Here is a 23,679-nt window from a genome sequence, read left to right on the forward strand (position 1 = left end):
CTGTTGATATTTCGGCGGCAGTGGGATAGGTGTTCCTGGTCTGATTAAGGTCTTTTATGTCCTGTTTTATGAACTTAGCTTCTGCTTCAATTATGTGGGTCTTCTCATCCTTTTTGTCTTGCATCGTTTGTTGATGAAAACTATGTAGGATGTTGGAAGTGGTGGTGTGAAATGTTACTACATTTTGCTTGCCATTGATCTCTGTGATGGTTATTCTGTCACTGAAATGTTTTTTTAGTTCAGATTTCATATGTGGAAAGCTGCACGGCTCTATGTCAGTATCTTGGAGATATTCTTTCATCTTGATTATCAAATCGTTGATGGTCACCTGCTTGTCATCATTGTTTTCAAGATAATCTACTACTGCTTGAAAAGCTTCGGATTTTTTCGAGTCCTTGGGTCTACCACTTCCACTGATTTTCTTGCATTTTGCAGCTCTCTGCTCTATGGCTTGCTGAAAAACGATTGGCACTTGTTTCCCTGTTCTAAAGTTAACACTACAAATGTTGTGATATACTGCATCTGCAGCAGGCAGGTCTTGAACAAAAAGCACCCTACCTCTTACAATGTCAGCCCATTCTCCCTTGAACTCATCACATTCCTTCAGTATTTTGTTCTGGAAATCCATTTTTCTAACAGGAATAAGTTTATGTTCTGATTTCTTGCCTTTGTATACATCTAGACAACCACACATTACACAATCCTCGTCATAACTGAATGTTGTTTCTTTCGATCTAAGTGTGTGCTGAAGATGATGATCCTGTTCACCAGAAAGTTTACGTTTGTTGTGATACAGGATTGATCTCGGGTTGGTATAGTCACTTCTGCACTTCACATGGACAGACTGGCCACCTGCGACTGTTATATCTTTGCCTCTGGCTTCGCTGGCTTTCAGGATACTATCACATCCCTTTTGTGTTAATGTAACAGTTCGCTCTCCACCTGACACTGTTTTTTGGCAAATTACACAGTCATCCATCTTGATGTTTCACTTCAGACTTTCTGCAAAAAAAATCATCAATAAATCATTACTAAACTGATCTCACACAGTGTAAAACTTGCAGAGCTACACATTTTAAAGAATCATGGTCATGGATATATGTATGTAGATCATATTATAACATAAATAGGAGTACATTGGCCTATTTTGTGCTTTACATGACAACAATACAAGTACATCGGTATTGAGGTAAAAATCGATCCGCGTTTTTGGCCAGGACAGGGTTTGCACTCTACTGAACTCTTGTTGTTTGTATAAACTGGACTAATAGTGACATTTAATATGACTATATGATTCATCCATAACATTTATAACTCATTTTGAAAGCATTTGGATGTATTTCTGTTATTTTGTATTTTCACCCGATACAATTTCTGGAATTTAAGGGGGTACGGCTAAACTGTCTCCCTAAAAATATGTTCCACTATTTTTATTTTGGTAGATTTTCAATATGAATCTCCCAGATGTATAAGGACTTGGAAAAATAATGTCTGAAAACTATTGCAATTTGTTTCGGGTATATTCACAGGGTGCCTGGACTATCAGTCATATTCAATTTCCATGGTGAAAAAGCAAATCGCATTGGCTTAAATGTAGGAATCCATCAACTGAGGTTGGGAGGTGAACATGGAAATGGAGCAGCACAGTTGTATAGACAGGAAGGGACATACTGGTGGAGATTATGAGACTGAATGAGGACACTTACTTTAAAAAATTTAAATTTTGAGCATCTACATTCCCCAAAATATAGTTTGGGCCAACCTGTTAAGGAAAGAGCAGAGTGTAGTCAGGGGTAATAAGCTTGATCAAACGACAATATAAAAATTTGTATTGTGAAATGTTTTTGTATGATCAAAGTTGAGGCTCGTGAAATAGCGAGAACACACAATAGGAACACCAACAGCAGGGAGGAGGGACATTTGGAGGAAGAGTGAGAAGGGGATGATAATAACAATAATAATAATAATAAATGAATTAATAATGTGTTCCCTTGTAAGGAACTTTGACGCAAAAGGATCCATTAGGCCCATCAAAGCCATCACCAGTTTTTCCATCTTATGGTTGTTTGTCCATGCTCTGTCCTTATGAATACTGAGCATCAACCAAGGAAGCAAATAATAAAAAAATGACCGTTTTTACAGCCATTTTTCCCTGCTGTGCAGGGGTTTGGCTTTTTCTTAAGGCAATGTTTCATGGCCGGATGCCCTTCCTGACGCCAACCCTGGTCGCCTCTTACGACACACAGGGATATGGTACACCTATTCTAACCGGGGCATACACCGGGACCAGTACACTGGCACTCATTTCGCCGACCTCAGAAGGATGATGGGCTGAGTCAACCCCCTGGTGTTAATTCAGCAGCCAACGGGGCTTGAACTCAGGACCCTTGGATCCCAAGCCGCCACCCTAACCACTAAGCCAACACCAGGCTTAACCAAGGAAGCAGCATGGACCATTTTTGTAGTCTTTGATATGACTCGACTGAGGCTCAAACCGTCGTTACATTAGCTTGAATCGCTGACCTCCCGCACTCAGAGCAGATGCTTTAACCATTGTGCCACCGAGTCTGGGATGAAGACACAATGGGTGAGCAAGCTTGGATAAAACTCAAACAATATAAGAAAGGGGCTGAAAGGACAGGATGAAATGGCAATTTAACAAAAAAATAGAGAGGTAGGTTGAAGGATAAAGTAACAAAAAAACAATAACCTGGAAAGTTAAGGGTGGGACTTTTGGAAGGTTAATGATGGGAGAAAAGATCATGAGTATAGATTGGGGATAACCTTAGGTGGAGGTGAAAAGCCATCTTGAAACGCTGGAGGGAAGAATGAGAATGCAGAGACGAAAGAAGTTGGTTCCACAACCAAGAGAAAAGAGGAACAAATTTCCAGAAATAAAGTTTAGGCCAGCCTGTCAAGGATTACTCACCGAGTGGAGGTGAGCAATGAACCTGGATTTTGGGAATTCCACGAGGATCTGAAATATTTGGTCATGTTCAACATATACTATGTTATGCTCCTATCTTTGAACTTTACAGGAAAGCTCACAGTTTTTTAGTTGCCTCAAAACTGTTGAGGACGATAAAACACATTGCATCAATTTATTTATTTTTGCATTTTTTGGCCAGGTGGGTCCGCGAGTTTCTGAATGAAGAGAACAAAGGGCTTGACGTGCTTATCGAGTACTTATCTTTTGCACAGTATGCAGTCACGTGAGTTGCAATGATGTACTAAATATTTATTTGTATCTGTTTGCATTATTTATCTTTTTTTATTCCTGTTCAGCTTGCTTTAGTTCATATGGGCATCATATATGCAACTCATTTGAGACAAAATGAATTATAGCATGATTATCTTGCAAAGACTTTAAAGTGTGTCTTGAAGTCCTCTGGTGCAAACAATTTTGGCCAGGTTTGAGTGTTCCTTACATTGCATTTTCACACCCTCTGGAGGTTTTCACACTGGTTGCTGTTCCACACAGGTTTGACATTGATGGTGCTGAAAATTCCAACGGTGGCTTGCTCAGCCGATCCAAGTCCCTGGACCGCTCGATTGAAGACCTTTCTGGCAAGAACAATGGGCTGCAAGCAGCGGTTTGCAGCAGCAATAGCAGTGGCAGCAGCAATACTGCAAAGGCCCCTCGACAGCACTTAAGCCTGCGGTGAGATCTGTCGAGATACTTAAAATGCCTAATAATATTCGCAAACAAATACAAGTACCTCCACAGTTCAATTTGATATCCAAGAACTGTTTGTGGTTGCCATTATTTATATAACTGCAATTTTTGCCTTTCCTCCTCACCTGGATTTTTGGGTGCTCTACTGACAGTGATGGGTATGTTGCAGTGCTGTTGTGGTCTCTGTTGTACAGCATTGATGTACCTCCTCCTTGCACTTCTTCATGTATTCACACTCAATCCTGTAGCTAAGCATTTTACCTCCCTGGAAACTGCATGTTTCAGATCCTGGCTCAACAACTGACCTGATGCCCTCCTCTTTGTGCTGCTACTTTTGTACTGTGTTTGCGAGCAATACTTATTTTGATCTCGCTGTTCATATGCTGTATTTGTGCTCATGGGCGGTGGGGGGGGGGTCTAAATAATCCTGCCTTCTGACAAAGGAGATGGTATTAGTAATTGATTGTCACTGAGTTGTCTTTGGTAATATCTGGAGTTGGCTGTAAGACAGCTATCAAGGTTAATGAATTGGATTTATGGAATTTCACCTGTGTGTGTACACCGCTTCTTTTAAATGAGGTAGTTTAAAAAAAAATAAAAGATAAAATAAAAAAAGGTTTAAAAAAGGCATGAAAGACTTTTCTTAGGTTCTATTTTTTTACACACACATATATATATATATATATATATATATATATATATATATATATATATATATATATATATATATATATATATATATATATATATATAAAGCTTTTTGTTGCTCGGATTTTAGTACTTTCAGATAAGGATCAAAAGTTTCTTCAATTGTTTTACTCAATTTAATAACACATTTTCATTTGCTTCCCTGAAAGATGTTATGTTACATTTTCTTCATTCAAGAAAACTTTCATCTAACATTTCAAGAATTACTTTAATAGAGCATTTCAATTGGAGGTTCAATAATTATTTTCTAAATGATGAGAAATACAAAAGTTCTAGCTCAGTTTACAACTGATACAGAGAATGGTTGCATATTTTTTTATATTCCCAGTGATTTTTGTTTTTAATTCAAGTTACAATTGCTGCATTAATTGTGAGCCTCCATGGCACAGCAAGTGAGAACTAGAACGGCACTCGGTAGAGAGCATACCTCTGCCAGGCTGAACAATTTACGTTTTGTATCCCATTGATATTCCGGATCTGGATCCAGAGCTTAACCAAAGTAAAATCAGCTTGATCTTGTCAACTACCCAACTTGTCCACCCAGTTTTGTCCTGGAAAGCTAATCAAACTGAAGGTAATCTCAGTGTATTCCAAAAAGTCCTTCAATCTCATTCTTCCCTCCAGGTCTTCAAGACAGCTGTTCACCACCATCTCAGATCATTCCCAATCCAAAACTATGATCTTTTCTACCCTCGTAAACCCCACTGCATCCAAATGCCACTTCCTTCCAAATTTCTAGTTTTCCCTCCTGAGAGTTTCCTTCTGCATCCACTTTGTCCACCACATGCTTCCTCTCCTGCCACACATTCCCCCCTACACCCATTATTTGTCCAAGTCTCCCTCTATCTTGGCCTTCAACTCTGTGGTTGGTGTCCCCCTCTCTCTACTGTTCCTTTTTGTCCCGTTACGTCCTGATCCATTCAGTGTACTAGCTTTTCCATGAGCCTCAATGATGTACAAAAAGAACAAAAACATCCACAACAAGTGTGTATCCACTCTTAGAAAAACAAGAAAACAACATCTGTCCAACCATAAAAATGGTCTTTCAAACTTGTCTCCCCTCCTCTAAAACCGGGGGCATTTTATTAACTCTGTATCTGGTGTATGCTTCCATTCCAACCCTTACCTCTCTTCAAATGGTATCACAACCGACTCCATGAGTGAGAAGGCTGAATGCCACAATTCTGTGTTTGCTTCCAAATCTTTTGTCCCCAACCCCAAACTCTCAGTACCCATCCTTCCCTGTTGTACCCAACTGCTCATGGACACTGTGTCTTTTGCACCTGTGAAGGTGGACAATGTTCTTTCAACCCTTTATTCTGACTCTGCAACTGGACCGGACAGCATCGGCTCAAGTGTCGTAAAAGCCTGCTCTGCTGCTCTTGCACATACTCCCTCTGCCATTTTCAGCCTATCATTTATGCTATGTTATCTTCCATCTGATTAGAAATCTGCCAACATCACTGCATTCCATAAAAAAGGTGCAAAAATGGATCCCCTTAACTACAGACCTATCAGCAAGGTCATGGAATCCATCATTGCAGTTGATACGAAATCCTTCCTTTTCTCCAACAACCTCATCTCAGATCACCAATTGGGATTCTGTTCCGGTCACACGACCTTGAGCATGCTTCTTCTACTCGCCAAACAATGGATGGAGGCCGTCAGTGTCAGACATGAGTTCATGGCCGTCTCTCTGGACATATCTCATGCTTTTGATACAGTCTGGCGTTCAACCTTGCTCTCCAAACTCAATGCCTATGGCTTTCAAGGCCAACTCCACACATGGCTTCCTGACTTCCTCGACTCCCGTAGCCAATGTGTGGCACTCAACGGAATCCTTTCATCTTCTGTCCCTGCCAAGCACTGTTCTGGGCCCGGTCCTATTCCTGATGTTAATAAATGATTTCTGACTCTCTGGAAAATCAGTTTATGTATTTGATGAGGACTCCACCCTCTGCCGTGACATCACTCATCCTTCAGACAGGTTATCTGCAGCCCCTTCTCTCTCTTCAGACCTTGAAAAATGTCAAAAGCTGGTCAAACACTTAGAATATCTCTTTCGATATTGACAAATATCACATTCTCATGATCTCTCTCTGAATGGATCGACTGGCAAATCCTCCCATCTGCTTTATTTACAGTCATCTTGAGGAAGTTGTCACTTAAACTCCTGGGTTTCACTCACTATCAGCCATTAACTTTATTGGGGAAACCACATTTCAAAGTTGGCCTCCAAAGCCAGCCACTGACGAGGCATCCCCCGTCATACAAAGTCCTTCCTTGGCACACCTGAAATCCCATCCACTAACAAGGCTTTCAGCCACAGTTTGATGGAGTACTGCTCTCCCTCTGGCCTGCTTCCCTGCCTCACATCTTGCTCAGCCCGATTCCGTGAAAACCAAGGTCTTCAAGGTCATTGGAATCTCCTATGCTGTAGCTGAGTCTATGGGCCAATCACTTTCCCATTGCAGACAGGTTGATGGTCTCTCTGTCTTCCACAACCTTATTTCTGGTCTTGCACCCTCTGCTCTTTCCATGCATGCTTTGTCCTCCCCAGGTTCCTGCAGGGTGCACCTGGTCTACCATCATCCCCTTTCTGGTGAAACTACGTAAATCCAGGATCACTGCTCACCTCCACCCATTTGTTCCTTTTTTTAACCTGCTTGTGGAACCAACTTCCTCATTCTCTTCAATCTCAATCTTCCATCCAGGTCTTCAATACAGCTGCTCAACACCATCTCAGATCGTCCCCAATCCAAAACCATGATCTTTTCAGCCCTCATTAATCCCAGCCCTCCCTCCTCACCCCACCCTAGCTCTCTTCCCAATTTCCCATATTAACAACTCCACCAGAATGCTTTCTAAAAGTTTTCCCTCCTGAGAGTTTCCTTCTGTATCCATCTTGTTCACCCTCTGCATCCTCTCCTGCCACCCATTCCTCTCCACATCCATTGTTTGTTCAAGTCTGCCAATCTTGGCCTTCAATTCTGCTGTTGGTGCTTCCCTCCTCTCTCTACTGTTCCTTTAGTCTTGTTACATCCTGGTCCATTCAGTGTACTTGTACCAGCTCTTCCACAAGCCTTGACTATGTATACAAAACAAAAAAACAAACTCCCCCCTAACTTTGAGACATGATGCTACATATCGTTTTTGGCCCTATTTCTCAATGGTGAAGAATCACTCAGGAAATTTTAGTATTCTGATTCAGATCTTCACCAAAATCTAATCAATTAGTCCATGTAACACACCCAACCTGCCCATCAACTTTCGTCCGAATCCGTGTATAACCTTTAGAGTTATCCTGCTTACAGTGAACCGAACAGACAAACAGAGAAATAAAAAGGGGTGAAAACATAACCTCCATCCACCTTCAGTGGCACAGATAATAAGTGTGTAGTAATTATATCAGAATTTCTTCTCCCCTCACCCATAACCATTCCTGACCCACTGCCAACCACACTATCCTCACTACCACATTCCTTCAATGTATGCTCATCCCCATGCCCCATCACAATTTCCATATATATATATATATATATATATATATATATATATATATATATATATATATATATATATATATATATATATATATATATATATATATAACTAATTTGTAATGAGAATCTCATTTCCCTTAAAACTCAGTGCAGAGTATAGTATGATAATGTAAAATACACTTAAACAAATATAACCATATTTCATATACAATAAACTATATTACTCTATTTGACAAAAGAAAAGAGTTTTAAATGTTTAATTGTTCTCTCACACAGCTATAATAGTTTGCCGAGTCGCAAGACACTCAAAAACTCTCGGTTGGTGAGCCAGAAAGATGACGTGCATGTGTGCATTATGTGCCTACGTGCTATCATGAATTACCAGGTGAGACACTTTGTGTGCAATAGACCTGGCAGTAAATGTACATGCACAAAGCATTGCTTTTGTTTCGTGATGATAATGCAAAATAATATTTGAGAGAGAGAGAGAGATATGTTGGTTGGTATCTCCATATTCGGGTTTCAGAAGGTGTAACGGAGTCCTCCCAGGTCTTGAAGTATCCACCTGCGTTTCAGTAAGGGACCACGATTCATGGACCAAGCTGTGTGTAGTTTTCTTGTTCTCAAAGTTTTTGTTCCGAGGGCTATTATCGGTATCGTCACTGAGCCCCAGACAGTTTCCAATTGCAGTTAGTTTGTGTTTGTGTGTTCGTTATATGTGCAGTATAATATGAAGATAAACAGAAATAAGCACCAGTGATGTATTCATAAATCAGTCATTTGAAATAGAATTTTGGAGGAATGTGATAAACGGGGCTTTTCTGAATCTCCTGCACTGATTCTTTGTAGCCAAGACTGTTTCTCAAAAAGTCGCACTGTTCGGTATGACCTTGGTATTCAGAGGTGGAAAAGAGTGTTCCGGAAGATGCCGAGCCATGTTTTTTTTTTTTTGATTGCCTACTTTATAAGTTAGTTACCTCCTGTGCTCTCAGAGGGCTTGAAATCTCCACTGGTAGAAGCAGAAACCAAACGCAAAGAATATCACAGGGGACATTTCAAGCTTGAGCTGAGTTAGTGTCATGGGACACAAAAAGACTGCCTGGTTGAAAGAGTGTGATTGTTGTGTTTCGAACTATTTGTGTGTATGCCTGCACTGTATACATCATGTTCAGGAAATATCTTCACGTGTTCAACAGCATTTAAGAATGTGTAGTTTTGTATCCACACCTGCCGATATTAATGGTTATCAACATTGAGATTAACCCTTTATTTCATGTTAAATTGAGTGTCCTATCAACTTATTTAACTGAACGGAGTACAGCAGCGAGGAAAAGTCGAAGGTTGAAGCCTGGGCGATTATACATGATAATGACCTGGAAAGTACTGGCGATTTCAATATGTATTCCACTGGGTGATCCATTCACAATGAAATAATTGTTTCTTCAAAATGGAAGCATTGGTGAGAAGAAGCCACAAGGTCTATCTCAGAGGAGCACCAGTCCTAACAAGAAACACCGTGTCCAAGAAGTAGTTGCAGCACGTCTATAGAAATCGGTGTGGCAGATGCAACATTATAACATGGAATTTACAAATACAACGTCCTCCATATGCTGAAGAAGTGTGGATATCACCCTTGCAAGGCCTACATTTGCATGACCTTAATGACTACTACACAAACTGCCGATTCAAATTATGTGAGCATGTATTAGAGAACATTTCAACCACTGTTCAGTGGTATCACAGACTGGACTTCTTTAGTGAGGTTGTGTTTCATGTGAACTATTAATCCATGCATTTGACACTTCTAGAATACAAATTGTCCTGACTTCCTGGAAAAGGAGCTTCATCTTGCTCATGACACACCATCCAGATGGATGCTGCATTGAAACAATCCATCCATCCATTGGGACCATCCTCTGTGCAGAGCGTTGTTGCTGCCTAAGCAGTCTCCTTGGCTATTGGGCACAATCCTGGACGGGTCGCCACAACGACACAGGGATACCAGCATGCTGGCACTCATTTTGCCGACCTCGGAAGGATGACAGGCAGAGTCAACCACACCTGATATTAATTCAACATCCGAGAGGGATTTCAACTCAGGTTCCTGGGATCCCAAGCCCACCACCCAAACCATTAAGCCAACACCATGTATATTGAAACAGTGCCCACACAGATTTCTGTGGTGTAATTTCTCAGTAAGAACGGAAACTTCAACACAGTGTCTTAAACCTATTGTTGGCTTGGCAGTTAGGGTAGCTCGCTTGGGATCTTAGGGTTCTGAGTACAAGCCCTGTACCCATTGAATTAACACCAGATGGGGTTGACTCAGCCTGTCATCCTTCTGAGGTCGGCAAAATGAGTACCAGTGTACTGGTATAGGGGCACAGAATCAGCAGCATCATTGTGCCCCAACGAAATGATAGCTACCCAGCAGCCAAGCTGCCATATGGAAGAAGAAGAAGAAGAAGAAGAAGAAGAAGAAGAAGAATACAGGGTATTATTATTCCATGCTGTTTCTAGTCATTGTGTGTTATTTTTATTTAGCATGTGCAGAGGTTTCTGGGATACTATGGCACAGAGGTTTCTGGGATACCATGTAGTTTGAACTCTTCTCAACAGCATCAGCTACACCCTGGTTGCAGTATATGAGTAAACCCGTCCCTTCACTGGAACACTCTGGCATAATTTGAGAAACTTTTCCCAGAGTTGCACTCCTTATGCATTGCTTTGACCAAATTGATTGATAGTGCAATTGGGAATTATGAAAGGTTTGGTCATCTGATCTGATCATTGTCCTATATCGACCAGGATCTGAAACCTTTGTCATTTAATATTGTTGAAGGTTTTACATTGAAAGACCATTAAATGTACATAGAATTTGGACACTAATAATTCAGGCCATAGCCTTATGGTGATGGCTCCGTTCACATTGCTGCTGATTTCTACAGCTGAATCAAATCGTTTTGCAGTCAACATCAAAATCTCTTACACAATCAACAATGGCATGTTCTTTTAGGGGTTCACGTTGAAAAAGGAAGATGTGGAACAGTTTGTATCTAACACAGTTACGCCTGAGTTGTCACAAGGCCTGATCATGTAGTCAATGTGCTTTGTCCCATCAGCGACGGCTCAATGTAATCCGGTACACATTTACTCCAGAATCAATAAAACGGTATTAGACACAATGGGTCTCGCCTCCATTAAGCCGAGATTATAAAAAGGAATAACTGGAGAATCCTGGCACAAACTTTGATCGAAGATGTGACTTCGTTTCATATTCTTTCCTGGGATTTATTTTTTAATGCACAGAATGGATCTCAGCTTTAGATTAAGTGAAACTTACTGCCAAATTGTCACTCCGGGTGCCATTCGACTTGCCTTTGCAAAGTAGAGGTTTTAATTTTGTTTGGATTGGATTATTAAGATGATGAGGAATACGTACCCACTCCTTTCAGGAGCATTGGCAAGTCATCTCCCCCCCCCTTTCCCTGGGGAGGTGGGGGGCTTGCCCATGGCCTGACCGTGTGTACTACCACCACGTATGTAAAATTTGATGGAGATCAGGCCAGTCCTGTGTTTTTCTATGATGTTCAGATGTACATACACATCACATACAGAGGATTGCCTTGTTTAATCAAGTAGGATGGTCGTAATTTCAAACAATTTAATCTGTATTGAAATATTATAATCATATTTGTTATATTTCCAGCCTTGTGGAGATCATTAGCTTTAGTACATCTATAGTATATTGTATACTATAAGAGGTGTGTGTGTGTGTGTGTGTGTGTGTGTGTGTGTGTGTGTGTGTGTGTGTGTGTGTGTGTGTGTGTGTGTGTGTGTGTGTGTGTGTGTGTGTGTGTGTGTGTGTGTGTGTGTTGCCATTTTTCTCAGAGATGGCCAAACTGATCTTCATCATACTTTCAGAGGTTCATCAGTGAGTGGAGTGGAGCATTTTAGTCAAAACAAGATTTTTAAATTTTTTGAAAAAAGAAGTTTGGTTTTCCTTTTTTGGATTTCTCTTTTTATCGCTGGATAGTACGTACGCCTTTTGTAGCTCCGTGAAAGGTAATGTCAAATTATTCCCAACACATTCCTTAGTGGGTGTAGGGAAGTGCTTTTGGCTGCCACAAGAAAACAAAAAGCAAAATTACATTTCTTCAAAGTGCCAACAGGATTAAAACAGCACCAGGTAATGCCAGGCACCCCTGGTCGTTCTTAATAATACTACTTCACTTTCGACGCAAAACGACACTGCATGCTTACTCTTCAATGTGTTTTACAAATATGACTTATTATGTTCTTATGAAAGAAAGATATTAACTTTAACATCGCACTTATTTTGATATTATAACAGGAATTGTGAGCTCCAACTGTCTTCCCTTTTGTCCTTATCCAGTATGGTTTCAACATGGTCATGGCCCATCCACAGTGTGTGAATGAGATTGCACTCAGCCTCAACAACAAGAACCCAAGGTAATCAGTACGATAATTTTAGGTTTTGAATGCGGTGTTGTGTTTGATGTATCCTTTTCTACCTTTTTAGAGCAAACTATAACATAATTAGTTTTGCCTGTATATCAGCTCAGCATTGCACATCTTTTTCACCCTCTATGTGAGTGAGGCTCATGGCAGAGCAATCATGAAATGACAATGGGGGTAGCGGGGCAACAATTGGGCACAATTGGCAAGCTAAAAAATGAACAGTAAAGGAAGGCAGAGAGAGAAGGGAAGGAAACACTGAAACCAGCAAGTCAGAGGGTTGGGTTAGGAAGGGATAATGGGGTGAATAAGGATCAGGGATCAAGATGGGGGATTAAACGAGGTGGTGGTGCACTGCCTGCTTGAAGCTCTGGATAGAAGACTGGGACAGGACAGCCTCTGGAACAGGGTCCCCAAAACTGGAGAAGAGAGAAACAAAGGAGTTGACATGTGCAATAAGCCTGGATTTTGGAAATTTAAAACAGGATGGGGTTACTGGAAGAATGCATATGTCCTGGATAAGTGGTGGAGGGAGAAGTGACACAACGGAGGGAGAGATAAAAGAGACATGGTGGAAGAAAACATAGACCACCGACCTAACTGTGATGTGAAATCAACAGACCCTGTGTTTCAGCCTCATCACAGGAGATTCTAATAATGTTGAGAGCTTTTGATTTCACAGAATCCAGAATCAACAGATGTGATACTTGGGCAGCAGCACAGCAGGGAGAGCATTTCTGTAATGAGCTACGAGCAAAGGCGTTATCGACTGTGAGTAGCTTTGATTTACTGAGGGAAGACTCGGATCGACGGAGGATTCCCAGTCTGCAGCTGATATTGGAGGCCTGCTCTGCTCGAGGGTTTTCCAAGGAAAATATGTGGCTGATGGTGAGACCAAGATGCTCAAGAGACTGAACCTCTTCCTGTGGCTGACCATAGAAATAGATAGGTGGGTTAATTTGACGATCCTTTTAAATGGACAGGGTGAGACAGTAAGATTTTCCAGGATTGAAGGACATGTTCCATTCATCACAGCAACCTCAATTCAAAATCAGCAACGGGTGATGCAGCTGCTGTAGGCCTAGTAGAGAGATGGGGGTACTGCACAAAATAATGTAGCGTCGTCTACAAGAACGAAGGGAGAGTTTTCCACAGCATAGGGAAGATTGGTTGTGTGGATGAGGAGCACAACTGAGCCCAAGACACTGCCTTTTGGAACTCCAGCCTCCACTGGGAGAGGGGAGGAGAGGGATCCATTGTTAGCAACACATTGACTGCATGAGTGGAAGTGAGAAATCTCCTAATGATGGTGGCTTTATATGCTGCAGACAGAGAGCTTCGCAAGAAAAGCAGCATGCTAGACTGTTGAATGCCCAAGATATGTCCAAGGAGATGATCCTGACTTATTCATTGAGCTTTAGGGCATCCAGCCATTGCTAAGAGAGGAGGAACATCATGTCCACAGTTGACTGACCACAATGGAATCCAAACTGATCGTCAAATATTATGCTGTTTGAAAACAGGAAAAACCTGACATCATCAGCATTAATTAATTCCACTACTTTAATTTTAATGGGAAGTAGGCTAACTCGTCCATACTTGATAGGATCTGTTTTTGCGCTCCGCTGTGGACAGGAGTGTTGCTTGCTGACTTCCAGGCTGATGGCAGGTGGCTAAATGAGAAGGACAGACTGAATTGGGCAGACAAAAGGGAAGCAACAATGGAAAAGCAGAGGATTTCTTTCTGAAGTGTATTAGCACGGCCTAGTTTGCACGATTCAACTTCACTATTTATTCACACAATTGGAGTATATGTTTAAACCATTTGGGAGATTAAAAGAACGGGTTTCTGCTTGATCCTATCAGCTGTCTGAGTTTACATTTAAAAAGGCTCCAGACTTCAAATGTTGCCAACTGCTGCTGTTTCAGATGGATACACTAAACAGGCAAACCATAATTTTAAGTTTAACGCCTGGTAGTTTGGGACCTGGTCATACATCTGAGACTCGCTTGGTTTCCAGAATCTTAGAATGTAAATATTGCTACCTTCATCCAGAATGGAACCCCCAACCTCTGGGATGTCAGTCCAAGTGACCTCACTCCGAGACTATCATCACTCTCAAGTACAAACAACAATTTGAGTCAACCATTAACCTGAGCAAAACACAACTAATACTGGCAATATTACATCAGGGATTACATTTTCAACTTCATGTTCAATAATAAAAAAAAATTGAGCCAAATTGGGACCTCAATTGCAGTGAAATAAATTGTAACTAGCATAACCCGTGCTCTGCGCGACAAGTTGGGGTGGGTGTGTTTGAGAAAGGAACTGATGCAGAGTATCAGTAGTAATTTTACTTTAATGCAGTAAGTGGAATACAATTTCACTGTTTCAGAACCATTTTATTTACTTTTTTTGTACCATGCACCTCATATGGTCTTTGAGATAATGTAAGCCGAATATCACGTTACTCGAGCGCAGAACAAAGTCGAAGATAGCGCGACACGAAACCACAAACTCGGAAATAATATATAAGATTGGCCCTCTGCATGACATAAATCGACATCAACATAACTTTTAATGAAGTTGTTTCTTACACGGTCATTAACTTACAATCATTGTTGTTACAGTATAATGCAGCTTCCATTACCTTTATATGTTACGAGTAAAAGTACCGGTCTGCAGTGATGGGAAAAGCAAGCAAAAGTACCTGTCCCCAGTGACGGAAAGAGTTTAAGTTAATTTCTCAATTAAAATTATTTCATGGAATTTTAAAAAGCTTAATTATTTTGCACTCTTGGTTTCAATCAGAGCCAAAGCTCTGACTGAGCTCTTTGAACTGCCCATCGTGAAATGACAGTGCAACAGTGGGCGGCAGATGTTGGATTTGTCGAAAACGAGGGCAAAATATTGCAAAATATAATCTATTTTAATCCAGATGTTCATAATGCTGATTTTAAAGATTACTGGAAGGGATGATTAAGTGACTGACTATATTGCATCAAGAAAAGTGAAATGAAAATGCTAAAAAACCGATCAGCAGCTTTTCAAACGCAGCACGGGAAGCAGCCACCACACACGGGGGACAGACGAACAGACACCACTGTTTGCATCATATATATAATTATATATATATATATATATATATATATGTATATATGTATATGTATGTATATATATATATATATATATATATATATATATATATATATATATATATATATATATATATATATATATATATATATATATATATATATAGTCACATAGAGAGTCACATTCAATTCAATACATTATTAACTCACCTGGAATGTAGTGCCGGGGAGCTTATGCAATTGAGCAGTGTCCGTAGGTGAATCAATCAGTGAGTCAGTCCGTGAACACTTCAGTCATTATCACTTCAGTCAAACATACGATTTTCATGAATCTTGGCCACAAGCTTCATATCTGATGCCGAATGAAGGTGTATTGACCACATCAGAATCTGTGCTCATTAAGATTGCCTACGGAGGTGGGGGGGGGGGTCTCTTCTCCAAAACTACACACACAATTTCGATGAAACTTGACCACAACCTTCATCACCCGTAATATACCAAAGTGTGTCGACTGCATCAAAATCTGCACTCATTAAAAGGTCTACGGGGAGCCGGGGGTTGATCCCCGCCAAAGAACAGGTATTTGTTGTCTCCTCCGAAACTACACACACGATTTTGATGAAACTTGACCACAACATTCACCACCCTGATGGATCAAAGTTTATCGACCACAACAAAATCTGTGCTCAGTAAAGGGGTCAATGGGGGGGGGTTGGCCCCCCCAAAATAGCTATTTGCTTTCTTCTCTGAAACTACACACACAATTTTGATGAAACTTGAACACAACATATTTCACATCTGATGCACCAAAGTGTATCGACCGCATCAAAATCTTCTCTCAGTAAGGGGGTCTACGGGGGTGGGGGGGGGGTCACCCTCCCCAAAATAGGTATTTGCTCTCTTCTTGGAAACTACACACGCAATTTCAATGAAACTTGACTCCAACCTTCATTACACGTGATGTACCAAAGTTCATCGACCGCATCAAAATCTGCGCTCATTAAATGGGTCTACAGGAGGGTGTTTGACCACACAAAGACAGGTATTTGCTCTCTTCTCCGAACTACACACACAATTTCAATGAACCTTGACCGCAACCTTCATCATCCATGATGTACTTAAGTTTGTTCATGGCATCAAAAAATTCAGGTCCAAGGAGGTCTGTGGGGGGTTTGAGTGACTTTCCCCTGATTCAGGTGAGTGTCAGGACAGGCAGTCCTATTTTTGATCAGCTACTGGGGTGCTACACAAGTGATCATAATCAATCAACTGCTCTTTTACTAGCTTGTAAAATTATTTTTAATTGTCAAGTTGGTGCTTTTTTGGACATTGTTTTTAAATGCAAATAATTTTACTCTTCTCAATTAATTTATTTTTAACCACATTCTTTTTTTTTGTTGTTGCTCAGAGGATTGTTCCCAGTTGACTAATTACGGTTTCCCTGGCAGGACCAAAGCCCTCGTGCTAGAACTGCTTGCCGCTGTCTGCCTTGTTCGTGGGGGGCATGAGATTATCCTTTCTGCTTTTGACAATTTCAAGGAGGTAAGTGGTGGAAAAAATAAGCCTGTTGCTCAAGAATTCAAATAAATGAAGACTGTTCAGTTGTGCTAATTTGACTCCTAATTTGATTGGGTTTGACCTAATTTTTTGACCTTGACCTAATTTAATTTCCCTCTCTAGATAGCCTCGAGCAAGTTGCCTTTATACTTAATTTACATCATACCCCTCTGATTTAGAGGTTAAAGTCAAATGGTGGTCTGAAAAAAAACACGATTTTTGTCAACACTCAATTTTTACAATGGGGAATCTGAAATCCGCTTGGCCTTCCAAGATGTTCTTGCAACATAATAGCGCACCTGCACTGACATTGTGCACCTGATATTTGATTTGTGTGTTTGAACTACTTTTTCAGGTTGTGACCTAATTAACAAAAAAACACCTTTTTTTGAAAACTTGAATAAATGCCCACTGATTTTAATGGTTGAATTTTATGGATGGATTGCAGATGAGGACACATTTCCTTAATTTACCCTCTATCCCTAAACATTGTAGGTCAAGGTCATATGGTGATCCAAAAAAAAATGGTCATCATTAGATCACAGGATGGGCCAAGGGTAAGTCGTGGGTGATTAGCAAGGGTCGAGGGAGGCTTACCCTTGGCGATCTCTTTGTGATCGCAGATATCGAATTATTATTCTGTTCTTTCTCGATCCTAATACAAATGATTTCAGCCAAAAGGAAAATTTCAGAACAAATACTTTGGCTTGGTGTGTCAGATTTGCTTTTCGTTTGCATTCATAATCTCATGTATACATATGTTGATGCCCTAGCAAATGTTATGCTCTACATCTGCATACATATTGCATGTACAGATGCATCATCGGGTATTTTAAACCTTATTTGTTATGGTTACAGCAGGTCAAGCCTTTTTGGCACAAGTGTTTGGAATTTGGAGCAGGGAAGTATTGGTCACTTTGACATTTGAGCTGGTTGGATGGTTTTGTTTTGTAGACACCTGGTAACTGATTGACAATTTTAGGGACATCAAGTCAATTTTAAAATTATATTTTTATTGATACATTTCAAAAATGAGCAGGTTATCAGTGGTATACATGTTAAATAGCAAAACATTTTTTTGAGTGAATAAAATGTAATCATGGCCATTATTGCTCATTTCCAATATAACTGATACTTCTACCTTTTTGTCTTCTCCATAACTTTCTCTTGCAATTCCACGCTCACTTTGAGCATTTAATTTCTCACTTTGTAATGGATTTTCACGAGAAAGAAATTATTGCAAGTTTTTTTTGTTGTTTGCTTTGTGAACAAAGAGAACTCCTGTAACAGCAAATTTTGGCTGCATAGTGTGGCTAACTGCAGATACGTTTGTCCATTTTGGGCTCATGGTCATAGTGTGGCGAACTACAGATACGTTTGTCCATTTTGGGCTCATGGTCATAGTGAGAAGTATGTTCGTGCTCATGGTAAGACTGCGTAAGCAAGACAAGGACATTAAATCGTAAGCAAGACAAGAACTTTCAGAGGATACATTTTTGTGCATGACAAAGACATTTGGGTGACAAAAATGTTCTTAAATTTTATTTGTGGAAATTGTTATTTTGGAAAACCTGCAGGAGCACACAGAGAAGAAACTGAAAAGAGAAGAAATTTTGGGAAAATGCACCACTTGTTACATTAGGAAGTGAAAGAAAATAATTGGTGTGTTTTTTTAAAGTAAATCGGGTTGCCTTTCTCCCCTCTTGATTTATGGAATTTATTCTGTGTACGTTCTTGCAAATTTGTACAGAAAAGTAAAATTCTCTTTCTCGAACACTATTTTCCCATTGACTTCCATGATATTGTTGCGGATTCGCGCCCGCCGGCGTGCGAACGGCCATGTAACTCGAATCGCGGCACGTCGCCCACCGGACGGACAATCCAGTCGTGACCCTCTCGGGCTAACTCCGGGAACTAGTCACGGGTGGACCTTTCGGCCTCACCACGATCGAGCCAATCGGCCCCCCGCGTGGGATAGGGTTGCTCGCCAAATTCGACCTACCTAAGTACCCACACGGAGGGTAGACCGGGCGATCGCACCTCGCCGCAGGTCGACTTCGGACACGGGCCACTTTAAGCGACCCGTTCCGTACTATCGGGATAACCGAGCGGTGTTATCGTCGGCCTCGACGGTTCGATTAATTATCGGGCGTTTTAGCCCACGACCAACCCTTTACGTGAAGTAAGATGGAGATTCAATAGAGGAAAAGACGAAGCAAAACGGGAAAACAGTTCAACATAAAGCACATTTATTTCGCGACGAACGGAAAGCACACATATACAATTACACCAAAAGCAAATGTAAAAGGAGAAGGAACACAACAATAATGCACAAAAAGCAAATGCAACAATGCAGATCTAACCGACTACCGAGCACACGGCAACACTTATACAGTTTTACTTCACAGACGGCGCCGACAACACATATACCCAAAGCAAAAGAAAAGGACCACCCTCAAGGATGAGGGGGGTAGGTGGGCCTGGGGCCGAGACCGCGTCGGGCCTACCCGTCTGGTGATGATCCGCAAAATGGCGCTGGCGCCCCGAATCCGCGGGCCTCGCTGGGACTGCCTGGTATGGGGTGGGAACGGGGCCCCCTTCTCGCACTATCTCAGCGCGGGGGGAAACAGGAGGGGGTTGTTGATGCTCGGGGGAAGGAGGATATCTCCCTGTCTCGGGTCCCGCGACGAGCGTCTCCACCACGACCTCGGTCGCGCCGCTGGTGTCTCCCTCCGCAGCTCCCCGACTCCGACGCGAGCACCCCCTCGACCGCCTTCGCCGCCGCCACCTCTCCACAGCTCCGTCCAACCGCCCTCTCCGTCTCCTCTCTTGACTCGTCCCAACTCTTCACTGGCTCCGAACTCTTCACTCTCTCCCCTCCGAGCTGAACTGTTTGGCGAGCGCGGCCCCTTATATGCCCCGTGGCCTCGCTCCTTCACCTTCGACCCTTTACCTCCGACCCTTCACCTCTAACTGGCTCCCCATTGGACCGAGGAAAAGTGGGCGTGAATGCTTTTTGATCCATGAATTTGCATATAGCGACCACACTCCAACGCCCCTGGAGGCGGGGCCAAATCGCCCCACGCTCGCCGATAGGACGGAACAGAAGTGGGCGTGAGTCGTTTTTGATCCGTTTTCTTCGGAAAGGCTGTGATGTTTCTGCACACGCTGCTCGGTGCGCGCCCTGCACCAGTCCAGTATCGGTGCCCACAAGTGGCGCGAGAATGGTGGTGATGCGATGGTTGCGAGGGCGAGTTGTGACGGTAAAGGTCGTGGCTGTTGTTGTGAAGCGGCGTTGTGGTTGGTGGTTGTTGTGTGATGGCTGTTGAGACGTGGTTGGTGGTGGTAGTAATGGCGGCTGGTCCAAAATAAAGATAGTAAAAGAAAAACGGCTATCTAGAGGGGTCGCAGCCCGAATGAATGACATTTATTCCCTCTAAACAACGGGTTTGGGCCTAACTACACATATACTTACAGAGATATCTCACCTAAGGGACCTGAATGGTGGTTGGCGAATTTCGTCAACCACAACACTACCCCCTCCCCTTTTTACAGACTCGTCCCGAGTCGTCAAATTTTCGTGTGCCATCATGTGTAGTTTTCCCCAAGTACATTTTACCTACGGATCCCTGAGTGCGACATTCATGGTATTCGTGTCCCCAAAATAAATAACCTGAGGGCTGAGTAACTACCTAAACTATCCTACTCACACGGACGACTTAAATAAAATTGCCGGTGCTAAGACAGACATGCCGGGGGCGCACTCATATTTACAGTACATCTTAACCTTAACTTACAAATTTTACACTAAACCATGGCCCAGGATCAATGAACTCTGCAAAAAGAAAGCAGTTAGCAGGGAGCCAGGCTGCTCGCATGCAGTCTCTGGCTCAAACAATGCAGGTGACAGGGAACGTGGCCGGCTGCTCACACGCAGTCCAAGGCCTTCCCTTTTGAACTGAAAGCAGTGAACCACAACGGTGCATGGGCTGCACAAACGCAGTCTCCGTGCCAGCTCAAGTGGCACACGCAATGAGCACAACGAATGGATGGATGAATGGATGCACGCAAACACGGTGCACGGGACGCCACTGCAGGCCCGTGTTGTAGCTGCCAACAGGGCAGTTCTTGCAGCTTGCAAACTGTTGCTTTCTGATCCTGGCGCACATGGCAATGAACAGGGGGGGGGGGACAAAGCAAAAATTTAACGGGGCTGGTGAACAGGGGCAGTGGGCATGGCATGGCAAAGGCAGCAGGCAAACACAGCCCGCAGAAGAAGGCCGCTGCAGGCAAACACAGCCGGCAGATGAACTGGCCGGCACAGGCCTTGCAGAAAAACAGCCAGCCGGCAGATGAAGTGGGCCGGCACAGGCCTTGCAGCAACACAGCCAGCAGATGAAGTGGCCGGCACAGGCCTTGAAGCAAAACACGGCCAGCCGATGGCACAGGCCTTGCAGAAAACAGCTGCAGACGATCCGGCCGGTACAGGCCTTGCAGCACAGCAGCTGCAGACAATCCAGCCGGCACAGGCCTTGCAGCAAAACAACAGCTGCCGATGAAGTTGGCCGGCCTCTGCCTTGCAGCAACGCAGCCAGCAGATGAAGCTGGCCAGCCTTTGCCGTTCAGTGGAGGTTGGTGGAGGGAGTGCGGTGGTGCTGGCCACTCGGAAGGCGGGCTCGGACCTACCCTACGGTCTCCCTCCCAACCTATCGCTTTTGCCTGTCACTGTCTATACCCACTCCCTTAATTTGTCAAACCCCAATTTAGCCCCAACTTTTTTTTTTTTTTTTTTTTACTTCCCCACTATAAATCGTCCCCTAACCCCCTTTATCGTCTTTGTTCGGCTAACCTATCCTGTCACCTAGCCTACTCCCAACCCCTACGTTCCCTTCCCGGAGGGGAATAAGGGAGAGCTAGCGTCCTGTGTCGAGGCCCAACGAAGCCTCAGGATGGCCTCCCCAGAGTTCAGCGATCTATAACCAAAGTGGGTCCAGCGGCCCACAACGAGAGCGAGGGGATGGATGGTGCGGAGGTGTACACTTCCTAATCTACCCTATCCATTTAACTGTTAAACTACCCCGGGGCTTTCAACAAGCGCCTCTCGCTTAAACTATTGGTTCTATCAACCCAGATTCCCGTCGCCTGTGTTGGTGTCCTCACAATTTCGGGCCTCGCCCCCCAATTTTCTCTCCGTGCCCTCACACGGTCTCATGGCTGGGACACGTGGCTCCCTTTGGCAGGCACGACCCTCTGCCGAATCTCCAGCTATGGCACCCCCGGGCACTACACTGCCTCCGAGCCTACCAGCTCCCTAACACCGGGGAGTGCCCCCCATGGCACCTCCCCTGAAACGCACACGTGGCAGGCTGGCTTCCCAGGCCCCTTTCCGAGGGTCACCCGTGCCCACAACACTGCCCACGCGGCTAATGGTGCCCCGGGCCCCCGCACCAAGCAGGCGCACCCGTGCCCACTACGCTATCCCGGCCCCCCATGGGCCCTTGGCCTACCACGGCCGACTAGCCTGGTGCCCGGGGTACCCACTCAGCGATACTCACCTTTCGCCACCACGCTCCCAGCCCGTCAACAGGGCTCCTGCACCCCTCCAAACGGGTTTCGAGCCGACATTCACACCAACAGCAAAACGACCTCCATTTTTCAATTTAACTAACCCCCTAACTCACTCTACATTGACCCCGGGGTCCCTTGGGCGGGAGTCACTCCTTCCCCCAATCACTCATCGCACCATGCAGTCCCCATTCGCTCCATACACACAGACCCGCTGGCCTCACTCACTCATTATGTACTCACCTCACAACTGTTCAACACACACACACACCGCTGAACTCCGCCATCCTTCTAACTACCTCCCCTAACTAACTCGTGCTCCCACGTCGTCCCTTAAACTATAGCACGTTCCTTTTAACACTACGTAGCTCAACTACGTCCCCACTACACATTCACTGTCTGTCACTGTTCTCAAATGTCCCAAAAATTATTTACCCAACCTAAATCTCGCTACAATCCCTCAAACTAATCCATTCCACGGACTCCATGAGGACTTACCCCTGCCCCATGAAGTCGGTCTAGCTAAGCTAACCCTTCCCCCTAACTAGTTTCCATCCTGTGCCCTTGTCAAGGGGGTCTTCCACCCCTTGCCCAGGAATCCTGTGCACCCGAAAGTGAGGCTTGCTTTTTTCTTTTTTCTTTTTTTCCATGCGCAGCACCAGCGCGGCAGCTCGCGCACTTTGCACCTGCCCGTGACGTCATGCAGCTGCACGTGTTCCTCGTCCCTCCTTGGACGGTACCATCCGGCAGGGATACCCCTCCTGCCGGATTCCAACCCCGCGTGCAGCCATGACGTCACCGTGCGCATAAAAAAAAAAAAACACAAGCCCCACGTCTCGAGGGGTTCCCCACGCGAACACATGTGCTCTGCCCGTTGGAGCTTCACACACACGATCGCGTGGAGAACCCGTCCGGTCCAAATCCATAATCCTGCCTAAACTTTGTCCGTCCGCGGGATCGGCAAATCCACCGCGTGCGTTTCCGGACCGGGACTTCACTCTCGCAAACGAGCACGTGGGGGCCTCGTGCGTTGCACAGCACGGACCTCGTGCTCACTGCTGGGTGAACCCGGCATGGTGCGCAAAACATCTA

The 23,679-nt window shown here is 43.6% G+C and overlaps 1 protein-coding gene and 1 long non-coding RNA gene across 3 annotated transcripts in view; one reads left to right on the plus strand and one right to left on the minus strand.

Annotated features, from left to right (window-relative positions):
• FMNL2 (formin like 2) overlaps window positions 1-23,679 on the plus strand; it is a 298,236-nt gene that overhangs the window by 170,848 nt on the left and 103,709 nt on the right. For both annotated transcript variants that reach the window (XM_085873828.1, XM_085873827.1), the window contains exons 5-9: window positions 3,129-3,212; window positions 3,482-3,661; window positions 8,164-8,272; window positions 12,284-12,360; window positions 16,914-17,007. In XM_085873828.1, the coding sequence (XP_085729954.1) occupies window positions 3,129-3,212; window positions 3,482-3,661; window positions 8,164-8,272; window positions 12,284-12,360; window positions 16,914-17,007 (544 nt within the window). The remainder of the gene's footprint in view (window positions 1-3,128; window positions 3,213-3,481; window positions 3,662-8,163; window positions 8,273-12,283; window positions 12,361-16,913; window positions 17,008-23,679) is intronic.
• LOC147030118 (uncharacterized) overlaps window positions 1-23,679 on the minus strand; it is a 159,290-nt gene that overhangs the window by 8,402 nt on the left and 127,209 nt on the right. The window lies entirely within an intron of this gene.

The sequence above is a fragment of the Eptatretus burgeri genome, chromosome 3 (genome assembly GCF_056783735.1).
Source record: "Eptatretus burgeri isolate ZD-2024b chromosome 3, Ebu_testis_v1, whole genome shotgun sequence".
NCBI classification, from domain to species: Eukaryota; Metazoa; Chordata; class Myxini; order Myxiniformes; family Myxinidae; genus Eptatretus; species Eptatretus burgeri.